This window comes from Aulostomus chinensis, chromosome 7, assembly GCF_037954235.1.
Source record: "Aulostomus chinensis isolate RoL2024-O1b breed Wild chromosome 7, RoL_Achi_v1.0, whole genome shotgun sequence".
In the NCBI taxonomy this organism is placed as follows: domain Eukaryota; kingdom Metazoa; phylum Chordata; class Actinopteri; order Syngnathiformes; family Aulostomidae; genus Aulostomus; species Aulostomus chinensis.
Window position 1 is genome coordinate 28,585,983 of NC_141326.1, and position 27,255 is coordinate 28,613,237.

Here is a 27,255-nt window from a genome sequence, read left to right on the forward strand (position 1 = left end):
GCAAAACAAAGGGATGACGTCAGGAAGGAGAGACGGGATGGAAGACGAAAGGCTCCCAATTAAAGGACAGCCTGGCGCGTTGAAGGAGAAGGGCTGCGTCTTTTAGGAGTAACGTCCTGCTGGGAGGTGATAGAAACTGCTACCACTGATGAATGGAGAGATGAAATCATAAGCTGACGTGACGGCGCGGGCCACACAAACAAACCCTCAAGTTGGCTTTAAAGGAACACGCCGGATTTTTTGGAAATACGTTTGTTGCTCATCCTCCCCTCCCCCAGGGCAGAAGATAAACACTCTTCTCTCCTCTGCGCTGCATCACGTAGCTGAGACCCTGGAGACCGCCTGGCTGCTACGTAGCTTAGCACAATGAATGGTAGTGGATGGTAAGTGTTAGCATGCCTCTGTCGTGCCTGCTCAGTCTACGAACCCAGTTATCAGGTTCAGGATGAACGAAGCTCTTCTTCCTCGACAGTCGGCCATGATCAGCAGCAGTGGTGGCTCTTCTGATCGGCAGCAGAGGTTTTGTGCTCCCAGTGTCAAAGTCAGGGTAGTTTTTCTGGTTCTGTATCGTCTTCTTTAATTGCAATGACTTGACAGTGGTACTGTATGCTAACACTTACCATCCACTACCATTCGTTGTGCTAAGCTAACTGGTTGCTAAGTGGGTGTATGAGCATCTCACTCAGAGAGGAGCATCTATCCTCTTGTCTGGTTGGACCATAAATAAAAAAACTTCCCAGAAATTCAACACGCTCCTTTAACACGCCACAGTACCGCGTCAACACGAGTAGCTAGTTAGTCCTTCACCAGGGGGAAAAAAAAATCCCCTGATCCAACTGGTTAAACTGGTTAAAGTGGAGCTTTGTTGTGTCCCTGTTGTATCTTACAGTCAGTGAAACATCTCTGGTCAACAACACAAGCAGAGTATGAGGTCCCACACCTGGACTCAGGATCAGCGTTTTGTGACATTTTATAAATGAAAACAAAGGTGGCGCTTGGGCGAGTTTTTGAAGCAGTGTGTGTGTGTGTGTGTGTGTGTCAAAGGAAAAGAAGAAACATGTCACCCAGTGCAACAGACGGGAGATTGGAACAGATAATACTCCCAGGTATCAATTCATGTTGGTTTTGTTGAAAATAAGAACATCGCAGTCGGACGGGTATTAACATTTATTATGCTTTCGCCAGATAAATTTACAACACAAACACAAACTTTTTGAAATTTGCCTCCTCTGCCTGCAATGCGTGCTGGCGATACGGAACCGAGGCGGACCGGGACGATTTCAGAGCTCTGCTGCAAAGCGCTGACGTGTTGGAAGGTCAGTTTGTTTTTGCTGCTCCGCTCATCTTCGACCCTGAGCTACGAGAAGGGAGGAAGATGAGACGCGCAGGTAAAATCATTTGTATTCACAGTGCTTGAAATGCTGCAGCGGTTCGGGACCCATCGACAGGGTTCAACTCCACCGCAGCCAGAAAGCAAAACTTCACCCAGTGAGTCTGCTCCGCCTCGTTAAACACCAACAAAAAAGTGTCTTGAGCCCCCAGACATTTTCTCCTCCTGCATTACTTCTTGTGACTCGCGCGTGCACAGAGCCAGCCACCTGCGTTTAGCCTGAAGCTAAATAAACTGGAACCAACCGGAAGGTTCCAGTTTGTTTGTGCGTTTCTGAGCCTGCGACTGAATAAAGAAGGTGCGGCTTAAACTGAACGACGCGCTTCAGAGTTTGTAAATTCACATTTTTGGACAATGTTGGACGTTGTTAGCGTGCAGCCGATATTAGCATCAAGCTAAATATACATGGCTGGCTCTTTCTGCTTTCTTCAATCACAAAAAAAGTAATCCAGGAAGGGAAAAAAAATGTCTTCATGAGCTCAAGACACGGAGTTGCGAGTACTTGAAAAGCCAAATCCTACTTGGATGTCTCTAAGTTCGTTTCACTTTCCTTCTGCGTGTCTCCCGTCACCGACAGCCTGACCTTCCCGTCGCAGAGGATCGGGAGGGTTGACCGAACATCTGGTCCGACCAGAGAGGACGACATTGGAAAACAACGCACTGGACGTTACCCTGAAGGTCTGGACGATATGAACGCAGAGCTTCTCAGTTTTCAAGGTCCGTTCCTGCAGATCTGCCTCAGATCCAGCCGACTGCCTGTCACACAGCGTGGCGTTTTTAAACCTTGTTGCTATTTTCAGCTTCAGAAGGACTCCTAGCCTGTAAAATAAGTTGAGGACCATAAATCCTGACACATTTTCCATTTCCGCACTTCATCCAGACTTATTTCTTTACTTAGGAGGAAAGAATTTGGCAAGTTTAGAGTTTCAGTTGATGCAGATTTAAACTGCATGGCAGTTGGGAAAATGGCCATATCACGCTATGGATCACGCTATGGATCACGCTATGGATCACGCTACGATCACGCTACGATCACGCTGTGGCTGAGTCTCCTTCTCAACAGAGTGACATCTCGTCTGTAAACCATAAACATGTAGTTAGTTTTCTGCAATGATTTCAGACTCTTTGGGCGCTGGAATCGTGACAAATGACTTTCCTATAAATTATCCAGACAGGGACCTCGATCACATGGCCCAGGAGATGTTGGCCGTGTGTTCCTTGGCCTTCATGCGTAGCACGGCGATGCTGGATGAGCGCCTCTCAAACTCAGGCTTGGTCTCAAAGGCGTGGTGACCGTTGGCGGCCGGCGTGAGGAGGGAGTCGGCGCTGAAGAAGTTGTTGAGGGAGACATGGCCAAACTGGTTCTGCTGGTTGGGGAAGCCCACGTAGCCGTGGTCGGCAGCTGCGGCGGCTGAGCGGGGCGAGTGGGAGTAGGAGGTGACGCAGGGAGGGGAGCCTCGAGGCAGCATGCAGGGGGACACCACGGAACCTCCGGGGGAGGGGCTGGGCCACAGGTTGTTAGGGATCTGTTGGATGAGACAGAGTCTGGCGTTCACTTCATGAAGGTCAGTCAATATTAATCAAGCGGTCTATAATCGTACATTTCTTTACAGGCCCTTCGCTGATGCGCTGCGTGTGATCCCGCCTACTTTCTATCTCCTACCAACGTATGTAGGTCATCGGCGCTCCATCCCCACGGCTACACGACCAGCTAACTCAATTGTGAGGAGCTGCTTTAATGTTATATTCTTCATGCACTTTCTCAGCCTAACTGAATTATGCGGAAGCTGCGGGGCCACTGACAGAAAATAAATAAAATTCAATAAGAAGAGCACTGCTGCGGATCATGGAATTACGAGAAGTGGGAGAAAACGCAGCTTCTGCGGGGGGGGGGGGGGGTGTTTCACTCAAATGGATGACAAACGGAGGGAAGAAAAGAGTGTAAACGTGTGTGTGAACACAGGAAATGCAGCCCCTGCATGAGAACGTGTGAATCACATGCCATGAAACTCAGAGAGGAATGATTCCTGGATGAACGCTCCCAGCGCTCCCAGAGCTTTCACCCACGCCGCCTCTCCTCCACCATCTTTTTGTAATTTTTTTTTTTTTCAGAAGAATCATTGCAAGCGAGTTTTAATTTTTTTTTTTAAAGTGTTGGGAGCCGTTTCATCAAGCGTGCAGGAATCGTTCCTGAGCTGCACGTGTCCTCTTTGTCAAACCGGCTGGATGTGCACACTTCCCCTCTCGGTGTCTGCTGGGAGATTTTCAACCAACAAGGCGCCGCCACCGTCGTCGAAGGACTCGATGAAATCTTTAGCGAGAGACGCCGTCCCTCCAGCAGAGACCCAGACTTCGTGTCAACGTGCACTGAGGCTGCTTCATGTTGTTGTTCTTTTAATTCGTCCACATCTGCATGTCCTCGGTTTTATTTGTCCTGACTTTAATCGACAGCTGAGACTTTTTGCCTGTGACGGTGATTTTTTTTTCTTTGTTGCGCTTTGATAATTGAACACGAACATTTGATGACAGTCATAAATCTTCCTGGAAATACGACTCTGAACAGTTTCACCTGAATTTCCTCAGAGATCCTCCCTGAGACAACACGGAGAATCATCCTGGTTTCCGTTTGTTGAATGTAGCGTTTGAATGCTGCGAGCGCCGTTCACCCCAACTCCCGCACAGCAACAGAAACCTCCGAGTACAAACAAACCTGGACACAGGCAGCCAGCAGCTCCCTGGCCGTCAGAGTGACTCCATGACGCTGAGGCGGTGCATCGCCATGTGTTCCTCAATCGGGTCAAAGTCGATTTTCTGCATCGTTCAAAATACGTTGAAAATGTGGGTGAACACCCATCAGATCTGTCGCCTCACATAAAAGCGTCGTCAGAGAAGGGATGAAGGCCGACCCAACGCTCAGACACTGACGCGTCGCCCAGAGGCCTTGATGGTTACAACTGATGAGTTCCCTTCATCATCCGCCCATTATTTTCTGTGATTAATTAATGAAGATTAATGGAGTCTGCAGAATGTCAAGAAAATTTGGAAAAGTCAGTTTCCCAGAGCGTCTGTCATATTCCACTGTTTTAATCCATCAAACAGACCTCAACCCTAATTTTCCTCATAAAAACCTGGATTCTGATGTTTAATTATTTGACATTTTTTGCAAAGCGGTTGATGATTAATTTCCTTCCAATCGACTCACCGATGAACTGTGGCAGCTCGACTAAACAGAGGTCTCTTTCCTGATACTGGGACCATAAACTCTACAAACCATCTTGGCCAACCAAACCTTCCTGACATCTCCTTCCTATCATGTGACTTGTGTGTGTGTGTGTGTCCCCCCGATCATCACGAATGTGAAACCCACAAGAATGCAGTCATGTCCACTGGAGACAAACTCGCTGACTGTCACCGCGGTTACGTGTTGCAGGAGAAGAGCATCATCCACTTAATGTCAGTTCGTCTGGATCATGGCTGTAGCAGAGGGCATGGCGGCGAGCCAGAGCGTCTATCAGAACCACGTGTGAGGAGAACTGAAGTCTCGCCAGGACGCAACTCCTGACTTCTCCTGTCTTTCTAGAATCCCAGAGCACTTTAGTGTGAACCGTCTTCCTTCTCAAGTCCGAGCGTGTGAGAGAGGGAGCATCCAGCAGGAGGACGGCTGGCGGCTCCGTCTCCTCACACCTCCTCTCCTACCTGACCTTTGTCCAAGCTGCAAGACAAATGTTGAGCTAACATGAAATCTGATATAAGGTCATTAATCCCCCCGACATCCCGGAGTCTCTAATCAGCGTCCGGCCTCTTATCTGAAGACGGGGGTTTCATAAAAGCTGATTAATAGCACGGCGGTGACGGTTGACTGATTTATGGAGAGAGAGAGAATGTGGTGGCTCACCCACGAGCCAACTCACAACTCGATGCTCACGTCAAAATTCTTAAACAAACAAACAAGCAAACACCAAAAGCCTACCTGTGTGTAGCCGTCGCTTCTCGGTAACACCGACAAATCGTAGGTGGCTGCAAAGTGAGTTTTAGCTTGCTGGATCTGTCCGTAGCGCTCCCTCTTCCTCCACTTGGCTCTCCTGTTCTGAAACCAAACCTGCCAGGCAAAACGAATGAATAAAATAATAAATAAAAATATAAATTAAAGGAGGGGGGGGCACAATTTCAATTAAAATTTTTTTTTAATTAACATGAAACTATTTTCTTTTTTTTTTTAGTTTAAAAAAAGTGAAAAATAACTGAAATAAAAGTTTCAAAGACTTGTGTGTTATTCCATTAAAAAACTGCTGCTTTGATTGTTGCATCTCGTTTCTGTTTCTTCACCCAAAGTCGATCTGCAGCTCCAAAATCAGATCGGGGGAGGAGGGGGAGCGGGATACCTGCACTCTGGCCTCCGTTAACTCCGTCCTCATGGCCAGCTGTTCCCTCACGTAAACATCTGGGTAGTGGGTTTTCTGGAAGACTTTCTCCAGCTCCTCCAGCTGCGCGCTGGTGAAGGTCGTCCGGTGTCTCCGCTTCTTGCTGCTGGACACGTTACTGTCGCATTTGTCTCCCATGTCGTCCAGATCCGTTTTCTCCTGCCCGGTGGAGACCGGAGACGCCCGGAGGGTGCAGCAGCTGTCCATCGCCCTCCCGAGGTCCGAGTGTAACGTGTCCTCGTCTGTTTTGGGCACCCCGTAGTTGGCTGCGGAGGGTACAAATACACGCATTTAGAAAGTACTTCTATTGCGTTTTTTTTTCAATTGAAATCTGATCTCAAGAACCAAAAACATGAATTGTAATTTGTAATGTTTTTTTTTAATTGAAGTAAAACACTTCAAAGTGTTTGCTTGAATGATAAACAGAGCTGGTAAAAGTGAAAAATTGGAAACAAAAATGGGAAATTAAATTAAATGACGCGTTTGTTAGTGGTAAAGTGTTGTGATAAGTGTTCAATTTATTTCTAAAATAGATGTATGAATATTTCAATCTCTCCTCGCCTCACAACACCTATAAAACTGCTGTTTTTATGAAGAGAAATTTAAATTTATTTACACGTACCGTTTTGGTCCCCGCGGGGCGAGGAGCGGTGGTCGCCGCTCTGGAGCCCGAAGGCCTGCACACATTTTGGGGGAGACTTGCTGAAGTACTGCGCGCTGTCCAGGCTCTCGATGACCTGGTCCATGTAGTAGTCGCTGGCCTTCATCGCTTGGCTCTTCAGGGCGAACTTATCCTCCATGTACTCCATCATCTTCACTCGGCCTTTTTAATCGAATGGAACCATGAAGGAGGACCTGACCGCCGCCGCCGCCGCCGCCGCGCACGGACGGCTGGAGCTCTGGGAAAACTCGCCGGTGGAGGAGTGGAAGTTAATCAGCGTCGTTGGAGCCCCGGAGAGAACGAGGTGCTGCGGAGTCCCACTCTTCTCCTCTCCTCCTCCTCCTCCTCCTCCTCTCTGAATATGAAGCTGCGGCCGACTCCTCCCACCCCACCCCCCCACACCGAACTGCACCTCCAAGTGAGGACGCTGATGGAGGAACAATCAACTCTTTAATTTACAACATGTTGAGAGGATTTATCCGCTGCTGCAAACTCCGAGCGGGGCTCCGACTCCGCTCAGCTCAGCTGCTGCCTCTCGTGCCCACACGGGCCACCTCTTACTCGTTCAGTTTTCAGTTCTACCGGGCAGGAAGTGAATGACCACGGAGGTGCGGCGACAGCAACATTTAAATGCGGTTAAAATACAAAAAAAAGCAATTAATTTTGCACAAAATAGTGATTATTTTTACTACGCGTGACAAAAATAATTCACCCCAGAAAATAATTTATGTTCCTATTATATTTACCAACGCAACCACAGGAGGTGAAATTAAAAACTCTAAAAACAAAAGAAAAGGAAGGAACATTATTTTATCATGGAGAAAAATAATTATGGCTGTAAATGTTGATGTTTTTTTTAAATCAAGAATTTTTTATTTGAAGGGATTTTTTTTTTTTCAATTTTATTTGAACAGGCCTGTTTAATTCTGATCCGGAATCAAAAACAAATCCACAAATCCTGCTTGACATTTTAGCAAATTCGTTCGACTGTTTTAAAAAATAAAAGGATGAGCTCAGTGTGATTTTTCATCTTCAATAATTTACGTGGAAGGTTAATTTACAAAAAAAAAAAAAAAGATAAAAAAAAGGAGAAAATAGACACTTTCTTATTTCGGACTCATTTTTTGTTAAACTGATATCCAAAATGTTGAATCTTCAACTGAAATGAGATAAAACCGTACATCAAAATACTCCCAAATTCCATGAAGACGGCTGATGATTTCTTTTGTGAGAACAATTTTCCCCTCCATAATAATTATTATATATGAAAGCTGATGCCATTCTGTTGAATTTAGTTTAATTTTTCATTTTGTCTTTATATCTTCAAGTCTATGCAATCAATAAAATAAACACACACACACACACACACACACACACACCCTCTTTTGTTGAGTTTGACAACTTGTGAAAAAATAATTTGAATCTCATCAAAACTGTGATTGGACCTTCGGCGTGCAGTGAATGACGTATTTAACCTGCTGGAATTGAAAAGCTCCTGCCACAAAGTCGAGTCTCATCAAACCCCGCCGACTCAACAGGGAGGTTTTTTTCTCCCCAAAAGAACAGGAAGAGTTCTTCAATTTCTCCTTATTGGAGGAATAATGTTACGCTCACGAAGCCTCTCGCCCACCTCCACCTCCACCTCCACGTCCTCCCAGGGCCGCACCACCTGCAAGGCTCACCGTGCCTGGCTTTGGTTCGCCGTAGGGTCAGTGGCAGCCAGCGCGGTGCCACAGGAGGAGCAATAAAAATAAACAGAGGTGCTCTTATTTGGCAGGGAGGGGGAGGGGGGTTCTTATTGGGCCTCCACGATGACCTTGCACACTGGCTCACGCTGAGGAGAAAATGTGAAAAGTTCACTGTGGTTCGGTGGGCCGAGAGTCCTGCCACACTGGCCGCTGCAGGGGTGCGCGAGGCTGGAGGGCCCGGTCGCCCCCGGGCCAGCGAGGCACGGCGGCGACCTGGGAAGAGCCACGACTCCGCTGGGAACATCAGGGACGACTGCGAGCTTGTGAGAGCATCAGCAGTGTGGTAAAAATATGACTGAAGTCATTGTGCTGGGACTGAAGGCCGTCCAGCGGTCCAGACAGGCCAAACTGTGCCACAGCACCGATGACATCATGGTGCCCAGAGCCACCTTCTGCTCGACTTCAATCTGATGAAACGTCTTCAAACTTTTGCGGGAGATGAAAAAAAAAAAAAAAAAAAGCAGGGAAGGGGCCGGCTCTTCCTCCCGACCGGCACGCAGCGTTTTGCTGAATGTCGTCCGAGTCTGCAGAGCATTTGTCTCATTTAGATGAATATCAATAAGTGGAAGCAGCACATTCGTGCTTGAAAAGTTTGGTTCCATTTTGCTTGTTTGTCTTTTGTTTTTTGCGCGGCGGGAGCGTTCCTGAGCGCTGACAAGCCTCCAGCTCTCAGTCACTGCACCAAACCATCCGGGTTCACGGGGATCTGAACCGGATCGGACCCACCGGCAGGTCTTATCAGGACAAGTCCACGTGATACGGGGGGAGGGGGTGACTGTGATAATATATGTATATATATTTTTAATATTCACAGAAGGTAAAAATGTGAATAAAACATGTCGTATTAGCTGATACTTAACAACAAGAAATAAGAGGTGAATCCAAATATCACCTGAAAATAATCGTTAGTTTTAAGATGTTGCATTACACAAGGGCGAACCCACTGACATGCAACATTTGAGAAATCGAATTAATTAAGTGGATAAATGGCATCAAAAATAAGGAAAGCCCCCTGCAGTCGCTCCCAGCAGTGGAACGTTCTTCAACCAAGCTGGCTGTGCTTCTGCTCCTTTTCTCCCTTAATAAAAATGTATCCCCGTCCGTGTTCCACGTCACTCGTAATAATCTAATCTCTCAGACATGTCAAACAAACAGTCACGTTGTATTATTTCCTACACATTTGGATTTAAAGACAAAAATGTGTCTTATAATAAAACGTATGAATCAAAAATGCTCTCGGTATATTTTCAAAAATAAAAGGTCTGTCAATCTTGCAGGCTTCAGTTTTTCCTTTCACTTTTCCTAAAAATGGTATTATTTTTGCAGTAAAATGTCCTCTCAGGGAGCCACGCGTGACACAGCAGCTCTGCCCTCGACGCTCCCAGGCCGGTAGCATCGATCGCACAGCGACTCGGACTTCCGGCGATGCAGAATAGTTCCCACTTGTGCGACTCTATCCTGAATTTCTTCAAAAATCTGGTTCACATTTCTACGAGAGCTGGCACATTCCTCCGAGTTTATATCTCGGTCGCTCCTCTTTATCCTGGCTCAAAGCCACCGAGGACGCCTCTGTGAGTGTTACGTTATTCTTTATCAAAACGTTGTACGGAGGAATTTGAAATCAGTGTGATTTTTCCAAAGCCGCGCGGTATTTTGTGATTTTACCGGACAGCAGCTTCACTACAACCACACGCGACGCGGTGTGCACGTCTCCGGTGTCCTTCACCCTTCCAACGCCCGGTCCTCACACAACTGCTCCTCTTTTTTTTTTTTAATATTTGTTTCTCCTGACACAACCAAGAGCAGCGAGTGCACAGCGTTTCTTATGTGCTGTAATTTTCAATCCATAAGTTTAAGAAATCATATCATCTTTGCGTGTCATCTCAGAAAAACCCATTTGTTTGCCTTCATATCTGTAAAACACTGCCAGTCAGCCGACTCCTGCGGATGTGTTTGCTGTTTGTTACTGAACTGAGCTCAGCTGCATGACAGCGAGGCGATATTGACATTATTCATGCAGATTTATGCGACGTTTAGATCCTTGAGTATTTGTCCTGTTGATGGATTTTCAACCAAAAAAAAAAGAAAAAGGAAACAAACGACTGCGAGGAAAAAAGATCTAAAACTGTAGCGCGAGCATCAACAATAGTCAGACAACATGGAGCGGAGCTATAAATGAAAACACACTTCCCGAGGAGCGATTGCGATGATAAAAAGAGAAGCTTTCTCTCGCAGACCGTATTTGCCAGAATTCGCTGACTTGAGGTCAGGCTGGCAGCGCGGTCGTCGCTGAGAGGGACATTCTTATCTTAATGTGTGGTGGAGCACTCGTTTCACCAGGCAATGGATTTTGGATGTCTTAAGTTTCATATAATTTCGCCATAACCCAAAAGTCAACAAATCTAACGAAGTCTGGTGGACGATGCTTTAACAATATCATCCCAGACATGTCAGGACTCTCCCTGCACTCGAGGCAAGAGGAGCAATTCTTTTATCTCAGGAGTAATAAATATTTTCCAGTGCCATCGCCCTCTCATGACAGCGTAGCCCCGTATTGTTTCCCAGGGGGCTTAAATAATAAGAGTCCCCTGCAGGAGAACAGTGTTCTCGGGTTTCACAACAGCCCCCCACCCCCCCACCCGAGTGGGTCGGACCACCTCGTCTCATCGCTGTCATGTGCCACTCTCCAAGAGAAAAACCCCCACCGGCCCGCGTACAGTCAAAACACACCCTCCAGACGTGTAAGTGAAAGATGGAAGGAAAATAAATACATGTATTTCCTGCGAGGGAGCCACTCTGCAGCTCGGAATATTTGTTTTGACATTCATTAAGTTATCATTTCCAGGCGGCGGAGCAGCAAGGAATCTCCGCTGCCTGAGGTTCACCACCTCCACCAGGACAGTGTTTGACGCCTCCACCTTCCACCAGCAAGGCCATTACAATCCACAAGTGAATAATAAAGAAAACATCAATCTAATTCTAACACCAATGTTTGTGTTTGGCTCATAAAAGCAGGAATTGTAAGCCCACTCTTTGCTGAATCTGTCCACAGAACGGGGACGTTTACATTTCTGGGCTTGATTAGATGAGAGCGCAGCAGAGGTGGAGAAAGCCGAAATCCTAAATCAGACGGATGCACAGGTAGTAAAGGTCCTGGTTCTTATTTCCTGCCATCATTTGCATATGAAGCGTGTCATTAGCTAAAGCTCTGCGACTGAGATCCATGTGTTTCGGTCGGTGCTGGCTGGCTGCTATCGCGCTCAGCCAGTGATACTTGAGCAGAGCCAACATAATGGAAGCGCCTGAAGATATTTAGGCTGGTCCAGGTCCTATTGCTCTTGAATAATTTTCAAGGGAAGAAGTTTTCAGCTCAGTTTAAAGAGAACAGCTGCGGGGGTTGGGGTGGACAAAGGTGGTGGAATAATATTATAAGTAAAACATTAAAAACTCTTCTTCATTTAGGGAAAACAGCCACTTCACACTTAAAATGAAACATGCATGGACATTAAAGAGGAAGATTTAGGACAGGACATTTTTCATCCAAAGGTAACAAGAGATACAGTATGTGCCGTCTCAAAATAGATGCACAGATATCTCAGGAATGCATTATTTCATCAGGCGGGGGCAGAAAGGTGAAATCACAACTGGATGTGCCGATACTGGGTCTTTTGTGAGTTTGGGTTTTACTTGTGTACTCTGTGTCTCTTCTTTCCTCCTCCCCAGCCGCCACTCAGCTGGACAGGGTTGTCACGGAAAGACATGCGCTCTTTCTTTGATGGTGCAGACGTAACAAGTTCAGGAGGTGGGAACTCTTTTTCTGTTGAAAGAGCAAAGAGTTCATAAATATCGGACATCCAAAGTGAGCGGTGTGAAACCGGTCCAGCATAGACTCCAAATGGTAGTTCGTAGGATCCGGCTTTAATGTGACGTTAAAGGAACACGCCAACTCTCTGGTAAATATGCTTAACTCCTGTCCTCCCAAGAGCTGACAACCTAGTTAGCTTAGCACAGTGAATGGTAGTGAATGGGCACTGTTAGCATCCCTCTGTGTTACCCTCTCAGCGTCCAGGAGCTGTATTCTGGTTCAAATAGCTCAGGATCAGCCTCTCTGGGGAAGTCAGCCATGATTAATAGAAGCTGTCACTCCTCTCGTAGACAACAGACATTTTGTTTTGTGTTGCTGCGTCAAATGACTGCACCCAAGTTAAAAAATTTTACCCTAAAAACTTGACTCATTAGCTCACAGAGAACTTCTCGTCTAATCCCACTTCTATCAGTGCAGGCGACGACCATTTTAGAGGGAAGCTTATTTAATGACTGGCATTGACTGTGCTAAGCTAACTAGCAGTCAGCTGGTCTGTCTGGGTCTCTGCTCCTGGATGCCACACAGAGAAGCGAGGGGTATCCATCTCCTTATCTGGCTTTGGAAATTGGTGTGTCCCTTTAAGAGCTGCTCTGTTTTCACTCATGTGTCAGTCAAACTGTTGCAAGAGCTCTGACGTGCTTTTTGCTAAAAAGCTCTTTTTTTCCCTGCTCCACTGTTTCAGAGCCCCTGATATTAGATGATGGACTGTTTCTGCAGCACAGTTGCACAGTTAATCCTTAAAAAAAAAAGAAAAAAAAAAGAGCTAATTTCAGACCTCTATGCCCCGTTTCAACGAGAAATCATCTGCTTCAAAACCAGCAGAGGGCTACGACTCTCACCCTCAACGAGTGACAACGCAACACGTGATGCAGGAGCGGGAAAACAAGGCCAGTTTGAGCCAGTGACAGACACCAGTGACAGTGAGGGCGCAAGCTTGTGTTTGAGGACAAACGAATGAAAAAATGAATCCAGAGGAAAGTTGAAAATCATCATCACATTCACTGCAAGCAGAGTTTGTTGATAGTCACGGCAAAGGTGAGTGATGAAGCTGTTGAGGCAGAGAAGAAGTTATGAGTCCCAGGCACCTGAGAGGCTGAGGCTTCATTCTGAATGAAATCATGAGATTCTCAGGGTCTCAATTCAGAGCCAATAAAGGCCGGTTCTAATTCGACACAGAATTGTGCCGCCTTTAAACGTCATTCATCCAAACATCTTTGTAGAAAATGAATGCCATTAATTGGAAAATCTGCATTAATTTGCTCAAATTACATGTTGATCAGGCAATCATCATCGCCTTGTGCTGGCAGGAGGAGACGTTAATACAGGCCATCAACAGGAGTGAGCGAGCGAGTGAGCGAGTGAGTGAGCGAGCGAGTGAGCGACTGGACAGAAATCAGAGTTTTTTTCTCTCAAACATCCTTCCAAACATTTCTCAAAGCTGAAAATAAATTCTCTGTTGTATGCATCTTTGATCAGGTGGGACAAAATCTGAATGTCACCTGGGGATCTGACAACTTCTGACATTTTTATGGACTGCATGATTTCTTGCTGCTTTGCTAAACAACTGCTGGTTACATAAATTGTTATTTTTTAAAAATAATTTAGCCCAAGTATGGAATATTTCAGCAATTATTTCAGGAAATTCTGAGATTTGATGAGTAAAAAGGTTGTGTTTTTTATTGCTAGAGATAATAAAATGTATCATTCATCTAATAACGGAACTTCTCACTGTAAGATCGTCAAGTTTTTGGAGATGAAGCGTGTCTCTGTCTCAGAGACGTTACAAGCAGGGGAACTACGCAGCCTGAGCGTTCGTGGGCTCCGTCCGTCAGGAGCGTTGTGTGAGGCTCCTCTATTTCACCTGGGGATCAGTGCAAAGCTTTTCAAACACACAGAACAAAGGCAGCGCTTCCAGCAGGCATGATGCATTCCACGTGTAGAACCCCGGCCCTCAGTCTCCTACAGCCGCCCCACACAGGGAGCCGAACAGCAGGGAGGGCTCTGGAGGAGATGAGGGGGGCCCTGAACGCATCACAGGTACTGACCCAGACTCAAATATGTGCACAGCTGGTTCACTGTATAGAATAACCTTACTCACAATTGAAGTGGAGTCATAGCTAATCTGTAGTTTCTGATTGAACTTGTGTCCACGGTCTAACACAGCGCTACTCCTCGCCTGATGGTTTGTGTCATATCCTTTAAAGATCAACCACCGCGGTCTTTTGTGTTTATTTTCAGGAACTTTCAGCTGGCTTTGGGGAGGTGAATTTACTATATTAAAGGCTGTTGTTCAATTATCCGTTCATGATCAAAAACACAACCTGGTGCACATGTTACTTATTTAAACGCAGGTTCCACAGTCATGCTATTACATGTGAGGAGATAAACAAATGGCCACATACTTGACCCAACCGCTGTGACCAAACAAATTGTTTTCCATCATTTTACTCCTATTAGGGTTGAACAGCGGGCAAAATTGCGGGAGCAGATATGCAACTTAAGTGGTTTCCCCTGCACATGTAATGAAAATATTTTGTAAGCCTGGAAACGCATTTTACGGCACCATCCCAGCGAGTGGTGGGTTTCGTGTTCCAATAGGTTATTGAGTAGTATAGAATTCATGTCGTCTTTACAGCTCTGGCCGACTCAGTGAACCTCTAAACTCTAAACCCACACTTTGATGTGTGCATGTCACTTCAGAGGCAAAGGAAATACACATTTCTGATTAATACATTGTTTTTTACATGTTTTTTAGTCCCATTATTCAACTGGGGGCTGACTTGCATCAAAGGAGCTGCATCCTTTCTCTGGTACGATGAATTTCTGATGCAAGTTAATCAATATTTTAATCTAGTTGAGACATCGGTGCGGTGCAGCCTCAACTATACTCCTGAGGAGAACAACAGTCTGCCTCCTCAGCACGACAACACGCTCTTCTGCTGCTGCACCTCGTGAACATCATTTTGAAATCATCATCAGAATCCAATTTGGCTTCGTTAAGAGGGACAGGGCTCTCCTTCACGTAGATTCCTGGGCTTGTTTAATGTGGTCATCCGCTGTCAGTCCGTCAGTAGCATCTTTGTCACTCAAACTCCTGAGTCCTACTTCTCCTGACAGAAGGGCCAGTCATTCTTTCCTGAAAGGACGGAATTTTTTTTTGTCTCACAGGCCATTTCCTGCCAGAGGAGAAATTCACGGAACTCTGTCCCCGACCTGACCTTGTGACTCCCCTCCCCTTCTAAAGCAGCCAACCGGTAAACTCTGGCCCGAAGAAGCAGAAGCCTCAGTTCTCTTTGACCCGGGAAATTGTCAATACCGAAATATCGGCACACACATGTACTTAAGTTTTTACTCAATATCCATGTACACGTGTGCTCACACTGAGCGCGTACATTGCATAAAGTCATCGCACTCTTCAAGTGTGCTTACATCTAATTGTGAAGTGAATTTTAACGGCTGATATGGCACAAAAAAGGAAATGTGTGTTAGGTGTGTGCCAAAAGAGTAGAAGAAGAGGAAGAATGGAGAGAGGTCTCAGGAACTGGTTTCAGTTGGAGAGGTCTCAATTGTACCAGCTTGTATTCGATATGCTGCAACTCTTTCTAGGGACAAAGACATAGCTTGGGAATGCCAGTCAAGACGACACTGGCAGACACAGTTTCTCAGTTACACGAGTGAAACTTTTTCTTAGTCAGATTATTCAAAGATGAGGCTTCCTCTCCCATTGCTCTTTTTGAATAAAGGTGGAATCACTCCAAGTTTAAAAACATGAAAATGGGGAGACTCGTTTCAAATTTTGCCACTTTGATCAACCTTTTCTAATGTAATACTTCAAAACTCGACTTGTGAGTCCATGAGTCGGAGACTTGGTACTGGCCCATTGTTCACATACTTTCATCTGGGAATAATCCTAATACACGTATGGGATGACGAGGTTAGTGTTGCTTTCATCGCTACATCTCCCTACCTACTGATGAGAAAAGGCTTCTGAAGTATGGATGAAGTTAAACAGCTGGAGAGCACAGAGCTCCAGCAAGGTCACTACAGATAGAGAGTGTGAATGTAGAATCACCAAAATCTGCTTCAAGAAGGTTTCTGGATCATCAATCCAGGACGAGATCCAAACCATCTCCAGGAGCTTGATACCCGTCTCGCTCGTTAAAATAGATCACCTCATTGTATTTAATCAAAACATGCTAAAAATTTCTCACAGATATTGACCATGATATTAAAAAAGAGCTTCCTGATGACAGAAAAATACTGCTTACTGGTATATCCTGCTAAAGTAGAAGAGTCTTCAGCATCCACAATCTGCAATTTGGATTTCCAGTTAATAACTTGTTTTCTTTTAATGATCTTTAAACGAAATTAAATCAAAATCTCGCAATTAGTTTTTGAGACACCCTGCCAACATCATGCTGATCACATTACCTCTTGGCAGAGATTTAAAAACTCTGGACTTCCAGATTACATGAAAAGGGCAGCGCTGCAATTTTTAGTTTTTCAAAAATGCATATACAGGATGTGTTTTTCTGCTGAAGTTCTTTGCAACATGGTGAGTTTTGGAAGAATTTCACAAAAGAGACTCACTTGCATGACCCAAAGACTTTCCATGAAGCTGATTGTTCTCTTTGCAAGGCTTTGTTGCTAATCTGCTGCTGGCCCACACTCCACCGGCCTGATGTAGATGTTCTGTGTATCCTGGTTCTGCCTGCACACATGCACACACAAATGAGGCCCAACATGACACGTCTCACGCAAGCGGTCCAGCTTTCTGAAAAACACTCAACAACCAGTGGCTCTGCAGTCTGGATATATCTAAGAAACAGAGGAAGCGGTGGTGGTGGTGGTGGTGGTGTGGTGGTGGGGGCTTCAGCCAGCGAACATAAGTCAGACTGCCGTAGAGCAGTACAGCGAGACCTGAGGTTTCTGACTTCAAAGACCTGGCCCTGCACATTTGCTCCAAAGTGACACTGAGATTTCTGCAAGTGAAATGAAGAAATTGCTGCCAGTTGAGCTGATTCAAAGTGTCACTGTGGCACTGATGACCAGGCCCCCCCAGCTCCTCGCTCCTTTAACTCCAAGCTGATGAGACAGGCTCCAGGAGGGGGGACCTACTGTGCAGGACATGACTGGTGAATGTAAACACTGCATACCTCCGCATACATGCAACTACCCCCCAGAAAAGATTCAAATCCAGATTCACTTTCTATGAAGTTAGAGAAGTGCAAAGGAGAGTGGGAGGGGGACGGTACTCACCACGAGCTGCACTCTGCCTCCATTCAGAATGTCTGAGCTGATCTCGGGTAAGAAATGCTCACTGAAACATCACAAACACGGCTGATTGGTTCTCTGCCCATCTCAAATCAATTCTTTCATTCTGTGGGTGACGGCCACGTGCAGTTCTTTCAATAATTTGCCAGAATTTGTGGCAGTACACATTAGAGGTAGGAGTCACCTAATAACTGGCAATACCAACACAATGCAATACTTTGCCAGTGATAACTGAAAAACAGCATTTCTGCAATAATATGCACATTGCGACACAATTCATCAACGGCACACCAACAAATCTGTGTAAATGAAGAAGAAACTCCTATAAAAGCAGGAGTTATGTTTTACTACGTAGTGTCAGTTTCAAAATTATCTAACAACTGAGATTAAAACCAACATGAGTACAGAAATGCAGATGACGATGAGGTGACTCAGTTTATAACACCAGCTGCTGTAACAAAACTAGCAACATTTAGCCGGTGTATTGAGAACATATTTCAAGAGGAAGTATTGCAGAGTATTGCAGTATGGATGTTTTGTCCCACCACTAAGAGAAAGAGCCCTGGCCTGCACTCTGCACCAACGGACCCACTTGTGGGAATAACAGAAATAACTAGGATGAAGAGGAGACATTGATGACAGCATCTTCAAGCAATAAGGAACTAAATCTTGAGAGGATTTCCCTGAGGAGACGAGGGGAGACATTACTAAATAGAGTTTAAAAATCATTAAATGATTAAAATCTTTTGCTGGATGGCTGCGCTGCACCTCCTGTTGTTTCTGCACATCAGCAGCAGACCACCAGTAGTGCTGGATGGGGGGGGTTATGAAAGGTCAGATTCATTACAGGGCTGTCTCTAATTTTTTTCTGGTTCCATTCATAAGAGGACTTCATTTGTTAAATTGTATAAATTAATTATCAAGACGGATTGTTTATTTTTGTGCTCTGATAAGACAACCTCCACAGACATCAGTCAGACCTTTTGCAGCTAAGTTCATGTCCAACTCTCTCTTCACCCTAAAATCAGTTTGTCTTGTTCGACAGAAGTTATCAGGAGTGCTGCTAAAACTGCACAAAAATATTCAAAGCATTTTGGTCAACTAATCTTTTAATGATTAAAAAGATTACTAAATTAAAAGGTTTATGGTTTGGTTTGACTAAAACAAGCCTAAAAATATCCAGAGCTTGAGTTGACTTAAAAAAAAAAAAAGACAAGATATAAAAGGATGTGGTTTCTGACCGATGCTAAGCTGGACTTTTGATCACAGGACTCAGACTATAACTGAATATAAAGGACACCCAGAAACTCTGCCATTAGTGGTCTCTAGTGTAGAAGAGGGTTTTGCTTGTATTTGGCCAGATTGGGAGATTTTCGTGTCTGGGATCTGCTGCTACACCAAGACAATGATTATTGTGATGCTCACCGCAATTAAAAAGTATACATGTGTCTTTCCAGAAAATGTTCTTTGCCAATGTCACGACCCACAGCAAAGCTCACCTCTCTGAGTGTCCGTCAGACCGAGCGCTCTGGATTTGCAGCCACTCCTGAGCTCGTTGCCGCCTCATTTGCTCCGTGTGATGAAGGCCCACCTCAGCCTGATCAACTGACAGAACACACGGAATCAATGACATGAGCGATTCTCATGTCAGCTCAACGACATTCTCGATGACAGGGTTCCCAATGAAAAGCACGAGCTGCCAAATCAGCGCGCTTGTTCACGATTGTGAACGACAGCAGATGTAATCAATACTGGAGTGAAGAGGTTGTGTTAACAGATTCTTAACAGTGTGTAAATCTCAACAAATAAGCAGGTTACCAGTCTTATCTGTGGCACCGTTTGACATGTTTCACTGTAATCACAGCCTGGGTTATAGCCAGGGTTCCCAGCACTGAGAGAGATCTGTGGTCAAAGCTCCCTGTGTTTGCATTTGGCTTAAGGTGGTGTATTTGTTTAGAGGACTCAGGGGTATTGTAATAATACATTTAAAGTTGCTGAAAGATGCAGCAGGAGAGCCGCTGCTTTTCTCCAACAAATGTGGGGGATTGTGGTTCTCAGTAAAATTGAATCAAAGCAATGTTCCAACGATTTGTTAAAGGAAAAAATTGGAAAACCTGTTGATTTATGACTTATGTCGAAATCCCATAATAAGGTTGTAATTCAAAGTAAACATTTATGTTGCACTGACAGTAACGCTGCCGTCGATGGGTATAAACTGATGATACATTTTGACAGCCCAATGCTGGAACTAATGATGCATTTATCTAAGCCATTTACTTGCTGTTGCTGAGCTGTAAAAATGAAAGAAAAAAAGCTTTACAGTTTTCATGGGTTAATTGCAAAGTGCCACTAAAAATGTCAAGTGATAGATGCTTCCCCTCGGGCCAACAAACGCCAGGAAGTGGCTACTTGCACTTTCTGAAGCTGAGCATACCCGGGGGGAGGGGGTGAAGGCGGTATAAAAAAAACTTAAGAGAAAAAAAACTAGTTTTTAACAGCAACTTACAGCTCTTAACTTATTTTTTTCACAATTAGATGTAATTTATTTCTTGTATGGAATCTCAAACTTCCTGAACATGAATACACATGAACATTAATAGATGATGAGCACTTCAGTAGCAGGACGACAGTCACCTCTCTTTTTTTTCTCTATGAACCTTCCACTATAGCCCCCGTCTGACCTCCAAACCTCCTGAATCCCCCTGCAGTACTCCTCCAGGATATCAGGAGGGGGCCCGTAGGAGTCACGCCTGTTAAGAGGGGCTCTTAAGCACATTAAGTGAGCTTGTCTCTGCTGAGGAGGGGAGAACTGTGACTCTATCAGAGACTTGGGGAGCAGGAGGGTGGAGACTTTGGCCTGCAGCAAGCCAGCAAAGACATGATCCTCCTCCCCTCTAACCTCACTGCAGTAACAAACAACATAGGGTCTGGCAACAAGGACCACTGTCGACCCTAATGAGAAATGAAATGGTGCCCGGAATGAGTCAAAGATCTTGTCGCGTTTTATTTCACTTCATATTTTTGTATTTTTCCGTCTGCCAGGGCTTTGATATCAGTGTAAAAGAAACTGCTGAGATCTGGAAACACACTGACATTACGTCAACAATGTCCAAAAGTGCATGAAACATGTACAGTCAGGCAAGTGGACGGATTGCAAACAAGTATATAGGCTGTATAATCAAAAGTGACTACACAAGTGTGACAAAAATCTTTTAAAGTTAAAGCTGATTTGAACAAGCAAACTCTTCATTCTTCACACTCCAAATCAACAGGCGGCAGCTGACAAAAGCTGGAGTGCCCACGGCTGATTTCTTGTGACACAATGAAGAAGAATATTTATGATAGTTCGTTTCACACTCGTGGTGCACGGAGCAGCCATTTTGACTTGTGTGCTCAGGGTTCATCAGGTATCTTTAGAGATTCCAAGTGAAGTCTGACCTCAGCGGGAGTTCAAGTTGAAATTTCCAAACAGGAACTTAGTAATCTTGATTACCAAGGTCAACTGAAACACAGCATAAGAAACAAAGAAACTCTAACATAGAAAGCACGAGTTCTAAATTTACATTCTGACACTCACGTGTGGCTACAAACTTTGGCTAGTGACTGAAAGAATAACATGCTGAGTTTTCTCTGTACAATAACTTTCTGGTCCTGACTGCTCGCAATGCTCCATCAAAGAAACCCACCGCAGCTCAGGTATCAACACAAATTCAAAGTAGAACTGTGGATGCTTGACTCCCACCTCTTAAGAAAAAGTGGTATTCCAAGACAAGTATGAGTTACTCGGTGAAGATAAAATGATCCCCTTAACTTAACTTTGGTGCCACGGAAATGTAAGAACACAACAAAGGAACAAACAGCTGGTCAAAGACGACACACACAGGCTAAAGGAGTTTAGATAGTTCTGTCAATCATTTAAGATCTCAGTGTGCTTTCAGCCGGGCCATCTTGTCATCCAACCACAGACAAAAGAATCTGATTCTATTGCCAGAATGACTGCTTTCAAGAGCTGAAGGAATCATACAAATGAAGATAATGGCGTACATGTTGGAGCTTCTCCTTCAGGGCATTAACCACAACTCAAAGTGAAAGTAGCTGTGTGAGGAATGAAAGAAGACAGCTGGTGGGAGAACTCATGGTCACTGTGTCAGATTGTTGCAGAAAGGCACAGAATTTTACCTTTGTTTGAAATAACATAACGTGCGCTGTAACGCTGAACAAATTTGTTGATTTGTTAATGGCTGAGGATGTGTACACTGAGGGCCTGGTGTCTGTGGTTCTGCCTCCTTTAAATTTCAAGAGACTTTTACGTTAACTGTGGAAATGTCGCATGAAAAGCAAACGTGCCTAAGATGTCTTTCCATCTACTGGTCAGGGGTAGAGTAAAGAGGCAGAGTGCCACCAGAAGATGGCCGTGGAGGCAACGTTACGCTTGCTTTGGCTGTAACCAACAGAGTAGAAGAAGAGATGACCCACTTTTATTAAGAATAATGCAAAAAGCAGAAATTTAATTAGCATTTTCCAGCAACTTTTTCAGTTCAATACTTCAAAATGCAAATCCCCAATGGAAACCCCACGAATATGTGATTTAATGTCTTATGAAGGCTGGACCCGCCCTTGGGCCTTTCTTCGATGAACTTAAGACTTTACAAATTTTCTTGAAAACAGCTACTGTAAATTCCTGTTAAACATTATTGCTTTTTACCTTTTGGGGGTACTTTGTTTGGCTATTGCATCATCACATGTCCTTGGGAGGTGTGAGACTGCTACCCCAGCGTATTCTGGCCTGTGCATTTCTCTTACATGTTCCTCGTGATGAACAGAAGAGTTGAGATTACAGGGATGAAATTAAACGCACATGAATGGTGGTTAAAGTATGACATTAAGTTATTTGAGAGTGCAGATTATAAACAAGATGATTGTGTTTCAGCTGGACTTTGTAGATGACTTGAAGTGTGAAATCGAGTTAAATGCTCGGGAGGCAGCGTTTCCAGGCTAAGATAAATATATGTACCCTTGTGTCCCTCTGACATGAGGACGGATATTTGATGGACTCTGTTTGAATGGAAGAAGAGGCTGGAGAGTGTCCCTGGGGGTGGAGTGAAAGTCATTGGGGGAAAGTAAGAGGAGAAGCAAGAAGGAATGCTTGGAGGCACACAACATCTTCAACATCTGCAGCAGCCAGACACTTGACAATACAAATCATCTAAAAACAGGAAGTGTATTTCTGTATTTTTTGCCTTCATCATAAAACATCTTGTGGCTCTCCTCTACTCTCTGTCTCTCTCTCTCTCTCTATGTAAGCTGATACCCATTTCAAGTGGGTTACTCATGTCCAGCACATCCACACAAAGAGCCCGGATAAAATAAACATGCCGCGTCAGATATCTTGGAAAGAATCTGTCATGGGTTTGGGGCTAATCACCTCCAGAAGGGGCTTGACTCAAATCCTGCAATGTTAACCCCTGTCGGGGAGTGCTTGCTGGGCCAGGCTTGGCTGGCTAGGCCCCGGGCACTAGGGATAGATCCGGAGGAGGGGGTGCCTTCTACAGGTCAGGGCCAGGGGCGCAAGAGGGGAGCCTGGACCCATTTACAAAGACCCAGAATCACAGTACCAGGAGCCAGTTCCTGACACACCAAAATTGCTGCTGCCACTGTCTCGTACTCACATAGTAAAAGGGCAGCAGGAGTCGTCTCCTCCAGAACCAAGCCGGTTAAAGATATGTGTTTTACAGGATCCCTCTCAATCGGACCACAAAACCGACTAAGGACACAGGGCCTTAAAGAGAAGGGAAGGGTGACATCCTAACCAATGACCCTCCTTTAATTTATCAGCTGATGTAGCTGTTTCACTTCAATGCATGAGAACACCTTGATGGATTATTGGTGGGGTGGAGGGGAGCGATAAGGTTATTGTAAAGACAGAGAGCTGGAAATAATGTCGTAATGTAATAGGTCCTCATTGGTCAGTTAGCTGAGAGTTTATTTACAGCTCTAAAGTGCTAAAACACCATCCTCCTGTTAGGAATGGAGAGTGGACACGCAACATCACACACCTGCAGCCCTAAATAAACACTCATGTTAAAAAGTATTGGCAGAGACATTCTTTGCCAGATATGGTGAGCAATTTATCATCTCTGAAAAAAATTGAAAAATCAATAAACTAAGTTGTTGCTTGACATTCGACAGCACAGAGCTGAATTAAGGTAAACAAAGGAACTCCTTCACAATTATTCTGAAAACAAATCACTTAAGAAGTCCACCCAAAAGAGATAAAGTGACACTAAAAACTTCCAAAATTTGCTGGATTGTTTTAGCGAGAAATGACGACACACTGTATTTCTCTGTCGCTAATAACAGGGTATTCCATGCTAATGGCAGCACTGGACTTGGACCAGGGAGATGGAGTTTGCCAACAGGCAGACATCAGCGTCTGTCTGTCTGCAGGATGACCGTGAATGTCTTGCTCTCTGGACGACAGACCTTGACCCTGGGGGCTGAGGGTAGGGGGTAGGAGGCAGAGGAAAGAGGGAGACGGACCCTCATGATAAAAGCTGACTTCCCCCATCCTCCCTCTCTCATTCCCTCCAGCTCTTCCCCCCTTTTAAGTCTGGTTGTGCATGTCACAATGCCAAAACATCTCTCCACCTCAGGGCAGGGCAGGAGGCCACAGCAGAAAAAGATGGAGGAAGAAGCTTGTCTCCTCTCCAGCTACTTCATACCACAATCCACTCTTTTAAATTACCAGCAGTAACAAAAGAAGGAAAGTCTTAATCAAAGACATATCATCTGTCACACAACCAAGACCAAGGGTTAGGTCCATTTCTTTATACCTGGGTCAGCCTGCTCATAAAAAGCTGACCGATCCCTTCAGGTAGATGAGGAGCCGCTCTTTTTCCCCTTCTAATTAGTCATATTTGACATCATGAACGCACTGTAAATAAATGAAAGGTGCTGTCAAAAAAAACATTGAAGGTTTGTTTCTTGGACTTCTAAACTGAATGAAATAGTAAAAACTAGCATGGAGGACAGTGACGGTGGGTCAGTGGCTACTATTTCATATCTCCATGACTTTGCAGATAACAAAAGTTCGAGTGAAAGCGACAATCTTTCATCGCCTCAACGGTGTTCATAGTTGATAGTGGAGCTCCGACCGCTCGCCATACGTGGATCCATGATTAGAAGCCGTAAGCCAGAAGCTGGCCAGGATCTACCATGTTCACCTGGGTTTTGTGTTGGTGTACCATGTCTGTAGTTCTACCTTTTAGACCATTTCTGTTGCCTGGGCTGTTACATGCCTCCACTGGACCCAGCTGGTAAGTGCAGTTCCTAAACAGTGCCAGACGAATGGAGGAATCTAGGAGAGTAAGAGATAGAGAAGGTCAAAGAAGGACAAAGCAGGCCTAAAAGCAGAAGCAGAAAACCACAACCGAACATTCGGAAAATATTAGAACAGCGCCCTGGCTCCACTGAGGCAGATGCCATTAGAAGTTACAGTCGACATAGACCTGTGTGTCGGTGGAGCAAGATGACATGAGCCCTGGTAGAGGAATTATGCTTTTGCATTTCTGATCAAAGAGCAGTGTCCCTCTACGTGACTGTAGCATGATAACCAGGGCTGGACTACTGTTTCCCGGAGCAGTGCAGAGGTGAGGTCACCTTTGACTGCAACCACACTCAACCACTACAATACAACAAAATGAAAGTCATGACAGAAGGACTTGTCAAGAGGTTTCTTGGCAATCCTCATTTCCTTTGCAACCTCTCAAATAAGGCCCAATAAGAGGCGACAGGCTCTGGCTTCTGCTGTCTGTTATGGCTCGTTACCATACACGAGGTGGAAAGGTTCGCTGCTGTCATAGTGCGGCTGAAGGAACAAAGAAGAGAATGAAAAGAGGCAAAAATTTGTGTGGGTTTTTTTTTTTTTCCTGTAGAAAATGGATTTATGCCTTTACAGCAGTTCCTTCCATGCCGTCTGGGACGTTTGGTGTTGAAAGATTACAAATTAGGAGACAGCAGAATTTGTTCAGGTGTAGAGGGGTTACTGAACAAAGGGGGCTTTGTAGTTGGGGCCATTCAAGAGGGAAAAAACAAAAGCTACTGACACGATCTGCCTTCATCTACGTGTTTCTGATTTTTGCAAACAACAAAACTGTATAATAATGATTCTGGGAAAATGAAACATTACACCTGACAAAAATCTCAATTACAAAGTTCAGATTTATATTTCTTGCTCGCCAATTCTACACACCCAAGCCTTTCCTGTGTAGTTGCTTCTTTGACTTCATCCTCTGGGCTCTCTTGAGCATCAACAAAGCAGTGTGACTACTGGTGAAACCCCTGAAGAGACGAAGCAAGAGGCAAGAAAACAACAAAGGTGTAAACACAGCAAAACAATGGCTCACTATCAGAGGCTGAACATGCACAACATCAGAACCTGGATCTGTGAACACCTATGCTGCAAATCCGGCCCATCCAGTAGCTAACAAACCTCGAGTTTTTGGTCATGTTACAATATATCTAAGATGGTAGAAGGCTTATTTTTGGTATGAATGTGCTACTGAGATTTAGGTATGAATGCCAGAAAACATCCAGTTTATAGCTTGATTTTTGTATTCTTCAGGGACAGACAATTGAGGTGACCTCAGTATTTCCAGTTGTGTCCTCATTTAACTCGAGAGGAATTTGAAACATTCCTCTTCATGCGTTCGACGCACCATCCCAGGACAACTATCTAATTAAAATTAATTGGTGAGGCGGTTATATATATTTGTGTGCCATCAACATACATTTGATATATTAAGGCAACATGAACTTGTATAGAACTCCACACATTTCTGGGTGCTGGGAGACTCTGATGAACAGTTACCAAATAATGTAAAATATTCTCTGTCCTGAAGGTCGGACTGAGATCAATCCAGGACCATGTTCTCTTCTGTCTATTACTACCCTGTGATCATACTGGAATAAAACAGACGTGTCACTTCACAATGTTATTAAATATGTAAGAATAATGAATAGATGCTTTTTAAAACAACAAAATCGTCATCATGAAGACAACCCAGGATGAGATGATGATTTACCATTCTTCTAGAATCTTTTCTGATCTTCCTGAGAGACCGCTGAGCACTGAGGTTGAAACAGGGGATTTGCCTCTGAAATCAAATAGATTATTGTTATCAAAAGGACACAAGATGGAGAAAAGTAGAGATTCACACTTCAACACAGCCTCGTGCCTTTTGAAAAATCACATTTCAACCATGGCAACCAAATTAACAAGCTACTGATGACAATGACAAGTTATGCAAGTTATAAACAGAAGACATAAGGACGGAAACATTTCTACTGTATCGTTCAGTTTCGAGTTCCCACTTGTGGCTGCTGGGAGTTCAAGTTTAAGAGCATTAAAAACCACCATTAAATGTGGACAATGTTGAAGTCACATGCAAGTTGAATATGGGTGTAATGAAGATACTGTCATTATTCTCATCTTAAAAGCATGTGACACTCACAATCACAGTCGAGATTGAATCAAATGAGCAGAGTTCATTTTCTTTCCACTGTTTTTAGCAATTTGATGTCGGTGCTGCCAATTTCCCCACTGAGGGAGGAATTAAGGTTTGTCTTATTTATCTTAGATATTATGATGTAATCATTAATACTATTTTCTACATATTTTAGGTTGCCTGCATTTCGGCTCGACAGCTCGTAAATAATGTGCCTGTCAGAGTAACCTTTGACCACCAGAATATTCATTATACATCCTTGAATCTTATGGACATTTGTGCCAAATTTGACCGTCAAGATCTTCCAAAGATAACAACGGCAAGAACAAGACACAGCATGAAGCCTCTGACCCAAAACAAAAATTGACCAACATCTCTAGTTCCACAAAT

At 44.5% G+C, this 27,255-nt stretch overlaps 2 protein-coding genes across 4 annotated transcripts in view; both read right to left on the reverse strand.

The window, feature by feature from the left end:
• Positions 1 to 1,158: 1,158 nt before the first annotated feature.
• alx1 (ALX homeobox 1) lies at positions 1,159 to 6,812 on the reverse strand. Its single transcript, XM_086209720.1, has 4 exons — positions 6,434 to 6,812; positions 5,773 to 6,077; positions 5,361 to 5,489; positions 1,159 to 2,916 (listed from the first exon to the last, which is right to left on the reverse strand). Exons 1-4 carry the CDS (start codon positions 6,621 to 6,623, stop codon positions 2,575 to 2,577), a joined length of 966 nt encoding a protein of 321 aa, XP_086065846.1. The 5' UTR covers positions 6,624 to 6,812; the 3' UTR covers positions 1,159 to 2,574.
• A 4,077-nt stretch (positions 6,813 to 10,889) lies between these two features.
• lrriq1 (leucine-rich repeats and IQ motif containing 1) overlaps positions 10,890 to 27,255 on the reverse strand; it is a 39,592-nt gene continuing 23,226 nt past the window's right edge. For 2 of the 3 annotated variants that reach the window (XM_086209716.1, XM_086209718.1), the window contains 7 exons: positions 26,443 to 26,514; positions 25,611 to 25,699; positions 24,621 to 24,716; positions 18,859 to 18,964; positions 17,345 to 17,405; positions 16,676 to 16,796; positions 10,890 to 12,037 (listed from right to left, as the gene is read on the reverse strand). In XM_086209716.1, coding sequence (XP_086065842.1) covers positions 11,904 to 12,037; positions 16,676 to 16,796; positions 17,345 to 17,405; positions 18,859 to 18,964; positions 24,621 to 24,716; positions 25,611 to 25,699; positions 26,443 to 26,514 — 679 coding nt within the window. In that variant the 3' untranslated portion in view covers positions 10,890 to 11,903. Of the gene's footprint in view, positions 12,038 to 16,675; positions 16,797 to 17,344; positions 17,406 to 18,858; positions 18,965 to 24,620; positions 24,717 to 25,610; positions 25,700 to 26,442; positions 26,515 to 27,255 lie in introns of those variants that run through there. The other variant, XM_086209717.1, reaches the window with a different exon arrangement.

Excerpts from the sequence above, each read along its gene's own strand:
- alx1 (XM_086209720.1), bottom strand. The coding sequence starts at position 6,623 with ATGATGGAGTACATGGAGGATAAGTTCGCCCTGAAGAGCCAAGCGATG. Across the intron at positions 6,078-6,433 it reads GCCCCGCGGGGACCAAAACG|CCAACTACGGGGTGCCCAAA; the intron begins GTACGTGTAAAT and ends TACCCTCCGCAG. Across the intron at positions 5,490-5,772 it reads TAACGGAGGCCAGAGTGCAG|GTTTGGTTTCAGAACAGGAG; the intron begins GTATCCCGCTCC and ends TTTGCCTGGCAG.